Source organism: Amblyomma americanum, chromosome 11 (assembly GCF_052857255.1).
Source record: "Amblyomma americanum isolate KBUSLIRL-KWMA chromosome 11, ASM5285725v1, whole genome shotgun sequence".
Classification (NCBI taxonomy): Eukaryota; Metazoa; Arthropoda; class Arachnida; order Ixodida; family Ixodidae; genus Amblyomma; species Amblyomma americanum.
The window spans coordinates 17,905,059-17,916,830 of NC_135507.1; the positions used below are offsets into that span (position 1 = coordinate 17,905,059).

General features: G+C 43.5%; 1 protein-coding gene across 1 annotated transcript; it reads right to left on the reverse strand.

Annotated features, from left to right (window-relative positions):
• Positions 1–4,135: 4,135 nt before the first annotated feature.
• On the reverse strand, positions 4,136–11,638 carry LOC144111003 (alpha-ketoglutarate-dependent dioxygenase alkB homolog 7, mitochondrial). The gene is made up of 4 exons (XM_077644087.1): positions 11,310–11,638; positions 9,964–10,137; positions 7,113–7,237; positions 4,136–5,563 (listed from the first exon to the last, which is right to left on the reverse strand). The coding sequence occupies exons 1-4, from the start codon at positions 11,628–11,630 to the stop codon at positions 5,443–5,445; spliced, it is 741 nt and encodes a 246-aa protein (XP_077500213.1). The 5' UTR covers positions 11,631–11,638; the 3' UTR covers positions 4,136–5,442.
• Positions 11,639–11,772: the final 134 nt, after the last annotated feature.

Consider the following 11,772-nt stretch of genomic DNA (forward strand, 5'->3'; position numbering starts at 1 on the left):
TTACGAAGCCCACCCGCCGGAATATATGCGCAGGTCGGAAGGATATCAACGACTGGACCAATGAGAGATGCCTTCGCTAAAGCGTCAACAAATTAATTAGAAAGAAGACCCCTGCGGCTGGGAACCCAAACTAAACGTACTGACTGCACATGTGGAGGTATCATAAACTTCAGCATGCGTAGGCGCGGACAGAGGGCAGCATATGTATAATGAGTCCGTAATTATTATTATTAAAGAAGGAAAAAAGTTCCCCAGCTTACGCAGGGCAAGGATCACTGCTAGAAACTGGGCCAAATAAATAGGGGCGAAATTTGAATACGGACGTAATGAGTGAAAAGTACTTGTCAGGGGACGTGGAGTGAGAGAGAAATAACATTAATTTGCGCCCGTCAAAAATGACAGGGGAAAAGGGTAGAGCCTAAACCTCCAATCATTCCCCTAACCGTCGACCGGAATCCCTTGGGACTCGGCGGCGGTCAGGGCGAGATCGATGACTTTGCGTTGTTCTTCTGCTTCGTGGCTGAGTAATAAGGTCTCCCAGGATTGTATATTTCTATTCAGGTGGTTATAGAAAGGGCAGGTCCAGACAATTTGGACGAGATCTGCAATGCTATTGAAGTGCGTGCATCTAGGATTAAAGACTCCTGGATGTCATTTACTGTACAGCTGAGGGTTTGTAAACACCCCGGTTTGCAGTTTCCTCTTCCCTACTGAGCTGTTTATCTGCTCCTGGATAGGTCTTACGACAGAACTTATCATGAGAAATGATTTCATGGAATGTGAGTTCGTCACCCGAAGGGAGGTGTTCCTGGCGTGGAGGTGGCGCGTCATCGGCGATCGACCGGAAAATGAGCCCCCGGGCGATCGCGTGCGCCTTATCCCTCTCCCACAGGCCCTCATGAACCAGGGACCAGATCAGTGAGATTAGCTCTGATGGTACTTGTCGTTCTCTCAGAATTTTGGCGGCCGCAGCAGATTCTCCCATATCTTTTGTTCCACTGAAGTCCTCCCTCCTCCAAACTTCCACACATGCCTTTTCTTGACACAGCGAGGCAATAGCAATGTGGCAGCGAAAGGCCCTCAAGTAATGTTGCAATTATAGTGTAGTTGCAGACCCGCCGCGGTGGCTCAGTCGGTAGAGCGCTCGGCTACTGATCCGGAGCTCCCGGGCTCGAACCCGACCGCGGCGGCTGCGTTAAAGATCTCCAGTTGGTCGAAATAATTCCGGAGCCCTCCACTACGGCACCTTTCTTCCTTCACTCCCTCCTTTATCCCTTCCCTTACGGCGCGGTTCAGGTGTCTCCGATATGCGAGACTGATACTGCGCTATTTACTTTCCCTACAAACCTATTCTCCTTTTCATAGTGTAGTTGCACACAATGTTTAACAAAGGGAACGGCATTAGTTTGGCATATATTGCAGAAAGATATCAAAGGTAGTTGAACAAATTCGTTGTTGCTCCGCACCGGAACGATTTTAGATATTCGTACCTTTAAACGTACAATCAAAGATTGGACAAAATGAGCTCTGGGAAATGTGAAAGCGAGACTAAACAGCTCTAAATAATTGCCCAAGCTGACAAAGGAAAATCAACTGGGACACACGTTGTTCCGAATCGCATATCTTCAAAAACATATGGACCGGCCGCGGTGGCTCAGTGGTTAGGGCGCTCGACTACTGATCCGGAGTTCCCGGGTTCGAACCCGACCGCGGCGGCTGCGTTTTTATGGAGGAAAAACGCTAAGGCGCCCGTGTGCTGTGCGATGTCAGTGCACGTTAAAGATCCCCAGGTGGTCGAAATTATTCCGGAGCCCTCCACTACGGTACCTAATTCTTCCTTTCTTCTTTCACTCCCTCTCTTATCCCTTCCCTTACGGCGCGGTTCAGGTGTCCAACGATATATGAGACAGATACTGCGCCATTTCCTTTCCCCAAAAACCAATTATTATTATTATTAAAAACATATGGGCCGTCAGCAGGCACAATATTCCTGTAAGAAATAGAAAAAGATATAAAACATTGGCAACGAATTTTACAATTCCCGAACAGAGACAGCGCCTCTCGCTCTAAGAGCAGTATGGGGGTACGGTTTGTACGCAGGCGCTCCAGAGAACAAAAGTCTGCTAAGTCCGAGATGGCTCAGTGGTTAAGGCGCTCGTCTACTAAGTCGGAGTACCGGCTGCGAACCCGACCGCAGCGGCGGCGCGGCCTCGTTTCGATGGAGGCGAAACGCTAAATGCGCCCGTGTGCTGTGCGATGTCAGTGCACGTTGAAGATCCCCAGGTGGTCGAAATTATTCCGGAGACCTCCACTATACAGCACCTCTTTCTTCACTTCCTCCTTTATCCCTTCAGTTGCGGGGCGGTTCGTTCGTTCGGGTGTTCACGCAGATACGTGAGACAGTTACTGCCCAATTTCCTTTCCTCAAAAACCAATTTTTCCACCTCCAAAAAATGAAAATTGGTTTTGAGGAAACGAAATCCCGCACTAATTGTCTCACTTATCTTGATGAACATGGGAACCGCGCCGTAAGGGAAGGTTTAAAGGAGGGAGTGAAAGTAGAAAGGGGTGCCGTAGTGGAGGGCTCCGGAATAATTTCGCCTTCCAATCCTTGGCGGATCCCCCAGTGTGGGTATGTGCCACAAAGAGCAAATAATCAGTGTTTTTTTTTTTTTACTGGGTGCTGTGCAGTGTTCCCCTAGAGGGCATCCAAATACCAATGTCTGTAACCCCAACAAAGCCACCAGGTCATTTTTTGAAAGGCTAACTACAACAATTTCGACCATCTGGGGAGCCTTAATGTGCACTGACATCGCACAGCACACGAGGGCCTTTTTGCATTTGCGAAACGCGGCCGCCGCGGTCGGGTTCGAACCCGTGTACTCCGGCTCAGTAGCCAAGTGCCCTAACCACTGAGCCACCACGGGGGGTTTCAAGATAGGGCAGATGTGTATTTTATAAACCGTTAGAAGGTAGTGTGTTAGCATGCCAGAACGGAGGCTGCTCAGTTCGTAGCAACATCAATATAAGAGTCTGCCAAGAAAGAGAGGCGTCATTTATAACCTCGATGTATTTAAAGGTGCATACTTGAGGAATCACGTGATTCCGATAAGAAAGATGTTTATCTGGTAAGATATTGGGAATATTAATATGTATACTTGTTCGCGTTTAGACAGAGGCGAATATAAAATAATCATCGAGCATGCGCAATTAATGCTTGTGACGTCACAAACACAGTGTTGCCTGCAGATGTCACCTGAACTGAGGCCACGGAAACTGCAACTCTTAAGTCGATCTTCGCAGGAATAAATTGCTTTGTGGCTGCCCAACTCGGCAAAATGATCGGACGGAGAGGAAAACATACAACAAATGTTTCATATTTAGAATGCACGAATAGCGAAAAACTCTCGGTGTTGCCCTTTCATAGCTATGCTGTAAAACTCTACCCACCATAACTCCACTGTCGTTATTAAGATTGGTAAGAGGCATTGCTTCTAGATAATTTGCACGGCACCTACCAAGGCAATAAACACGCGTGAGAGTCAACGGACAAGAGAAATAGTCAACCAAACACACCAAACAAAAATATTCTGAATGCATTCAAGGAATTGAATATCGCACTCTTCTTGTGGAAAGTAATATTCACACAAAGCTTTGTGCCATTTGTTTAAACATGCAGCAAGCTGCCGGTGTATGGCCTTACCACTTCGGGATGCTAGACACGACCAGATTTATCCGGCAAGATTGTAGCCTTGTGGAATTTTGCACGACACTTGGAATTGCCGCAGCTGCTTTCCCAACCTCTCGAAAGTTCTTTGCTACTTTTACACTGAGCGCACTGCGCCATGTATTTCCTTACCGAGCGCAGCCGAGAGCGGCAGTGACTGCTAATCTACGACTGCTGAGCACACTTACAGCTATCGGCGCCACACAGTTCTGTAGCGAGCACAGGTTAGGCCAATAAACAGTTTCACATGTCTTTTGACTGCCGTTAACACTTGCGTCTGTGCTGCCAATGCAGTCACATGAAAATTATTTTTTTGTAATCCGGGCTTACTGTATTAAAAGATAGCTTGCTTTGGTGTAGTAGTGTCAGTGATGGTGTGCATCAGAAAAAAGATATATTAGACATATGTTAACTACAGAACTAATATTTATTAACTTTTAACTACCCTATTACATCTTGCAGATATAGCGCAGCAAAAATGAACGACAATGGAGATTAGATGGGCACTGTTCCTCTATGTCCTTCGTTTTTGTTGCGCTAAATCTGCAAGATGTATGTTACCGACTCGCCGTAAAACAGAATTATACCCATTTACAGTTAGGCACATCATTCAATCAGAGGTTTGTAGTTCAGCTTAAGCAATATCCATGTCAGTTTTTAGATTTTCTAAGATGGAATTCTCGTCCCCGCTGCAGCGCAAGAAAATATGAGCCTGCACAGGGCAAAACAGACACTGCGTAGCCAGGCAGCGCACACAGCAACGTCACGAGCTCCTTACACAGCGCTATAGAAGAAAAAACACAGAAGGCTGACCAGCTGATTTTTCTAGGAAAGTCTTACAGTACAAAAAAAAATGGTTCTGGAAACAAAATCACAAAACAGAAAATATTTCTCTACAGAACAATAAGTTCTAGCTTAGTTGAAAGAAGGAAAAATTGGAACAAAACGAAACAAAACCTAATTAGCTGTTTACAGTAGTTGCCAAGAAAAAAGTTATAAATATGCCCAAAAGTACATGGGAAGGAATTGACAGCGCTTAAGTGCTGACAATTTTATGTTGACACAAATGGCAGTTTGTGCAAGATTCACTGCACTGAACGATTAAAGCAGCTGGTACACTGAACAACTTCTGTTCATGGCACACTTGCTTCTGTGTTTATCAAGCTTTTGCCCTCGTTTCTAGATCCCGCCTACCTAATGCTTATGCGGCATTTGCACTGCACAGAGAGGTAATTACTTGTCTTCCCTACACACGCTTGAGGTACCACAAAAAGTGAATATGAACTAAGAAAACACAGAATTAGTGTTATTTCCCTGTTTTCATCTGCCTTCTATGTTTGCCTTGCTTAGATTAGCTTCTGATGATGGACCATCACTATCAAGCAGCCCCACTTTCCCAATTTTTTCAGACTGAGACACCACAGTACACATGCACTACACTTTTCACAGCATTTCCTTGAACTGCCCCGATAACCATCAGCACAGCTAGAAGTGTGCAATGGTGCAGGTAAATACGAGTACAGTATTCTTTCTGTTTTCAAACAGACATGACCATGCATGCCACTCTCATCAATGTTGAATTTCCTTCTTCACTTCATTAGAAGAAAGACATTTTTCACATTTGACAACAAAAAAATATCACACAGCACTGCAACAGTCCGTGATAATAATTAAAAATCTAGATTTATCGGCAAAAGTTCTCTCTTAAGTCACTGTCAGCTTGGCTCATTCCGGCAAATGACAGACATCCTCCTCGTCTTGTGCACAGGTGAAGACCCGAAGATAGAGTGCTGGTTGGCCAGTATCTCATGTGTGTAGTCATACCTTGCTGTGCCTCTGCAAATGGCAACAGGGACAAAGAAAAAGATATGAATTACTGCAAGCGTAGGCATGAAAAGAACACAACATGGAGGTGCAAAATATTTCACTTCAGTGAAATGAGAAGGTTCTTAAATGCAAGTACACAAGCATTGGCATATTTTTGTTCCAATCAGCTAAAAAGTCATATAAGAACTAACAGTTCTAATGCAGAAATATTACTCTATTTCTCTATTACTCTCTATATTACTCTCTATTATTTCTAAATTACTCTATAGGAATATTACCATTTTTACTCTAGAAGTCATGTATGGAAAATGGAGGCCACAAAATAAAACTGATTACTTACCCTATTACGACAAGTCTATTAGAGTATTAAACCAATACAATTGTTTACAGATTACCAAACTGCTAGAAATAGGCGCCTTGCATGAACCAGCTATTTGGTTGTTTTTATAGGAGAACATTGGACTGCTCAGGCCCAGTCATGCAACTTCCGACATATTGTGATTTCTTATCCCTTGAACAAGTAAAACACTGCAATGCAATGCTTAAAGGGCAACTGAAGAGGTTTTAGAATTCGATGAGTTTAAAAGGCACTAATGTGTGAAACATGCAGGTAAAGCCTGCAAAATAATTATGCGCTAGCATCTGAAATGGTGGCATAAATCCCTAATGAAGCAGTGTCGGTGTTCATGCTTCTCTGCAGTGAACAGCAACAAGCAGATGCCCCGATAATGACGTCACGCACAACGGTGCTACATTTCCAGCAAAGGAATGGTTGTTTCAGGAAATAAAACCAACATCGAAGGAGAAGCTCATGAAGCATTGTTTGGCGGCATTGGACAACACACAGCAGCATGCAGGTGAAGGTAGAAAACATGTAAAATTTTGGCGACAACGACATCACTACGAGTTTCCTCGCACTTCTCCACCGCAGTGAGAAGCCTGAACATCGTTGCTGTTCGAATCGACGATTAGATCATCATTTCAAATGGTATTTCAAAAACACTTTGCTTGTTTTACCTAGAAGCTACATAGATTAGAATTCTTGAATAACCTCGAGTTATCAAAAAACCATTTCAGCTTCCCTTCAAGCAGCTGACATCCTCTGCATAATACAGATGAATTAGTTGTCGAAGTTTAGGTACATGATAATGCATAAATATATTCCAGCCAGGGTCCACAATTACTGGAAACCCGCCAAGAAGTAACTGGTTATTGACTGACTAGTTGATGAGGTAAGAATAAAAACTGGTTGAGGGAAACTCAATATTCATAGCAAAACAAAATCACAAGAAACTCTAGAAGTGTATGAATGCAGTAGCAAACAAGTAGCAACACTAGCTAATGCATTTCTCCTTTTACACTTTCAAAGGAAGACCAGAGATACGTGGCCAAATGTCAGTTGTACATGACAGTGTCCAAAATGCCTTGATCTATTCACGGAATTCCGAAACATTTGCCTGAAACATTCCCTGAATGAGCATGAAACGGCATACAAGATACTACCTAAAATATGAAACATCTCTTGACCATTCTTAGAAGTAGAAGTAGCATGGAGTACCTCATTATGTAGAGTGATCGTCTCCTCAAAAAAATCTTGACCCACTTCTCAGGTTTTTTCTCATGAACAAGTTTCATAATGCTGGACGACATGAGTGACAACCCTGCAATTGTGTCGCCACAGAACTGAAAAAAAAAGAAGAAAAATTTCCTCTAAATGCTGGACGGCAACAACACAATCCAAAGCTCAATGCTATAGGTCACCGGCTACAGCATGGTGAATGAACAAGTTGCTAGTCTGTATGGCTAAAAAAAAGTTTCAAAACGAAACAGATTTCTGAATGACATCATTAGAGGCGTACCTTACTCAAAGTGCTTCAAAATAAAGAAACCACTGGCAGTTTAGCATTGCCAACCATGACATATTGTGCGAAAGCAGGCTTCTGCAGGTGGACACCAAAGCCACATACCTGAAAGCGAGCTTCCTTTCCTTTCGTGATTTACACAGAGATGGAAGTTGATGAAAACGACGAAGTACAATGCACAGTGAGAGAGTGTGTTGCAGTTTAACACAAGGTGTGATTGACTCTGGCATAGAGCTCTCGTGCACTGGCCAGCAAAGCTGATCTGTTCGCGCCGTCGCGGGTTCGAAACCCAGTCGCGGAAATATTTATTTGATTTCTCCAGGCTCGACAAGGTCACTCTCATTCAAAGTCTCGTTTCTTTCACGCCATTTCCTGCATCACGTGACTAAACGCAGAGCCTTCACCACACACCAGAATTTTCCAGGTTAGAAGCGCAATAGAGCTTTTGCACTAAAAAGGACAGACACTGCTTTGCATGACACTTTCAGAAGCAACTGTGGCACTACTGCTCATGACAAATGCATGACATGGTTATTCTCCGTTTCATTGTGGCTTGTACTAGAGCCCATGATTTCCAATTGTTGATATGGTAAACCACATTATTTCATACTTGTTAGCACTTGGGAATAATGCATGAATAAGCAAAAAGCCTTGAAATGGACAGGCTTGATTTACTTGAGGACCACCACATCACTCTTTGGCCAGCCGTATTAGTAGAGAAAATAAATAGAAAGAAAATCAGTACAGAATATATGAACCAGCAAGACATCGCTCCAAGCTGACAAATGGGTAATATGGGTTCAGTTATGAGCGGAAAATGAAGACTTTTGCCCTGCTTTCTGCGCAAGTTAACCCACACTTGTAAGTTTTAATCGGAAGATGCACATGTGAAGCACCAGGGCACTTTCCTCTCCATTAGCAGAACCTGGTTCACATTAACCTGACCAGCTTTTCCATCTATGGTCCACTCATTATTCAAAAAGGGCTTCAGACCTGGCAGCATTGCTTTAATTCCTGTTGTTTTTGTTCCACAAGCTGAACAGGCACATTTGCCAGAATTCAACCCTCAGTAGCATTTCTCATGCAGTTGCAGAAATCTAAGCACTGGCACTACATGCTGCTTCCATCGTTAGGGAATCATACCCAAGACTAGGTAGCATGTTCACACACAGTTGTACTGCATTTTAACAAAACTGTCTGCTGCAAATTTTGCAACGAAAGAAGCAAAACGTGATTCCACTAGCACATGCAGTTATAGTGGTAAGTGCTTGTTCAATTCAATGAAATTCTTGAGTTGGCAGGATGAGCTACAGCTCGTTTATTCGCCGTTATGGCGATACTTAACAATTCTAGAATACCTGCACAGGCTGATGAAAGCACTGCCTCCAGGAGAGTTATAATGGCACAAATAGAGAGAGAAATCATTTGTTTCTCAAAATGATACATATATTACATGTGAAATGTAGGTTAATTGCTACCTGTGGTGGACTTATGGAAAAAAACATGGATAGCTGATTTTGTAAAAGCTAAACGGTATCTTAGTCATCACTGTAAGTTTTACATGCCCACTTTTTTAACCACACGCTGGCCAAACAAATTAAACATATTCCTCGAGCAGTCCTGCGATCCAGGAGGTCTAGCCTCAGCTGGCCTTGAAGGGCCATCTAGTCTGGCGTGTGGAAAAAGATACTGCAGTACAGCGAGTTATAAATAATGTCCCAGAAGCTCTATAAGAGGGGTGCTGCATGAGCAGTGGGTGACTAAGTAACTGATTTGTTCAAATTGATGACCTGAAGGTCAATGGACCAGACTGAAGCATGACATCGTTGGTAGAGTCATTTGTCATTTGCAGTTCGAGCAAAAAATGATAACACATGTGGAGATATGCAGGAAGGGCGAAGGTACATGATATCTCCATTGGGCAAAGCTTGAGACAAGGAAGGTGGCAGTGATCTGAGTACCTACTGCTGTCATTTGTCATGAAAGAAGGCCAATCTGCTGGAGCGTCTAGATTAAATTTCCTACTTCAATTACAAACTGTGTTTCGCTTGCACCTTTGCTTAGATTTATTACTGTGGGCCTCTGAACTGTCAGGACATTGACACAAGTTTGGTCTGCCTATAGTTCGACCAGAGCTGATCAGAATACTGTGGTCGCTGCTTCACGCGTGCCTTAAACCATAGCAATATAGTGCTTATACTAGAAATTAGTAGTATTCACAATTAAGGCCCAATAAATTCTAGCATGTCTCAACTAAGAGGAAGGATGAATCTGGAATACTGTGCAACCTTTTCATCTCCAAGTGCTACCCATAATGACCGTAGAGGTTAGTTTTAGTTTTTGGGCTATGGTCGACTAAAACGCACAGCTTTGTTCACAAAATTCTTGATTCTTGCCTCAGTCACAGAGTGCTATAAACTACCAAATACTTTGAGCCTACTATTGCCACAAAAATAGAACACAGATGAGAAATGACGCTATGTCCTTTCATATTGAATTAGAAACAACTCAGAAAAAACATCAAGAATTCATAAAACAATCTCTCACCCGAACACTATCCACATGTGGCTTTATGTGGCCATCTTCGAGCAAATCGAGACAGTGAACATGTTGTATCTGGTTCACGTCAGGTGGGAACGCAAGCGCACGGACTCGCCCTAATATCGCTTCACATGCAGGTGACCATGTTTTCCGCTCTATCTCTCGGTACCCATGAATTGCCTGAAAAAAAAAAATGAAAGGTCAATATGCAAAATGCAATACAACCTGTACAGAACATGCAGCCTGCTTTGTCACCAATGACTACAATTTTCAGCACAGCTTTTTCGCAATGAAGGAATCTTATGATTGGGAACTTCTTAGTACTAGGTGCCTGCGCAGTAAAGTAGAAATGTTCTCCCGCATCTATTTCGATAAAACTGGGATTGATAACGCTCTGTATGTTCTCCTACCTCATTTTGTACCTGCTCGATGTGATCACACTTTTAAGGTACAAGAAATCAGATGTCGAACAAACAGTCAACAGAATACCTTCTTTCCACATGTTATATTTGTGTGGAACAAACTGCCTAAATACATGGCTGACTGCACATCTGTGGAAGCGTTTCATGCATTTATTCACATATTGACTTTATCCTAAGATTGCATAATGCAATGTATGCAAGTGTGTGCATGTCGTGTGTATGGCTGTTTCGTGTGGTGTTCGAAGAGGCCCATCATCTGACTATGGCACTTGTAATGCTTGCTTTTGTTGTATGTCCCCCCTACAATAATGCCTTCGGGCGCTGCAGGAATCTTTGAATAAACAGATTTGCAAGTGAAAGTGTTAAATACAATAAGATAATGTTCAGCTCACTAACTCCATATTGGGCTTGAAATGCTTTACACGGGATCATACGAACGCTGTATACATCAGCAACTTCTCATATGGCAGCAACGAGCATGCGTGAAACCCAAGTTAACAAACATCATACTTTAGAAGCAGCTACTTGCAAGCGAAAATTACTATTGGCGTCACAGAAATTGAGAAAAACTGCCAATACCAACAATATTAACATCCACTATTAACATCAAAGATACTTGCTTTACTTGCCAAGTTACCTCGAGATTACGGCACTGCGAAACTATTACGGAGTGCTTCAATTAATAACGTTGCGGCTACTCTGTATCCGCTGTAATATGGCACGTGGGCTTTATCTTCCCGAATCTGCACGTAGATTGTAAAAGACGCCGTAGTGGGTGGCTCTGGATCAATGTGGACCACTTGTGGTTTTTTTTTTTTTTTAACGCGCGCTGACACAGCACAGCACAGGGGCGTCTTTTGTACCCAAATAACGGACTGAAGAAAAGGACAGAAAGAACACACTGACGGCGATGACACCACGCTTACTAACATCGTCCCAGTGGCTACTTTCGTACCGCAACCTCTTGAACTGAGGCTCGATTTCGGCCAGCAGCGTGGTCTCTTCTTCGGGCGTCACAAAATCGTCGTAGACTGTCATGCTCTGGGTCACCTCGGAGAGCGCGTCCGAGTCGGAGCCTTCAAAATGGCCCTTCACGTAGTCTTCTGTCAGCGCTGGCCGCTGCTTCGATGCATCGCTGATGCCGACCTGAGCCGAGCACAGGCTTCGCGTCGATTGCAAAAGCGCTGGTAAATAGCTAGAGCGAATTTTTGACGCCGACAAGGCAATGCGGCTCGCTATGAAGGCGGCCATTTTCAAATCTACATAAACCCTGCACCCTCACCTTGGTTTCGGTTTCGTTTTTGGGTTCGGTGTTTGTAGAGCAGAACTGTCATGTGATTTCTCAATTTCGTTCATTCTTTTTTAGTTATATGCGGTGATTATATAGACAGTG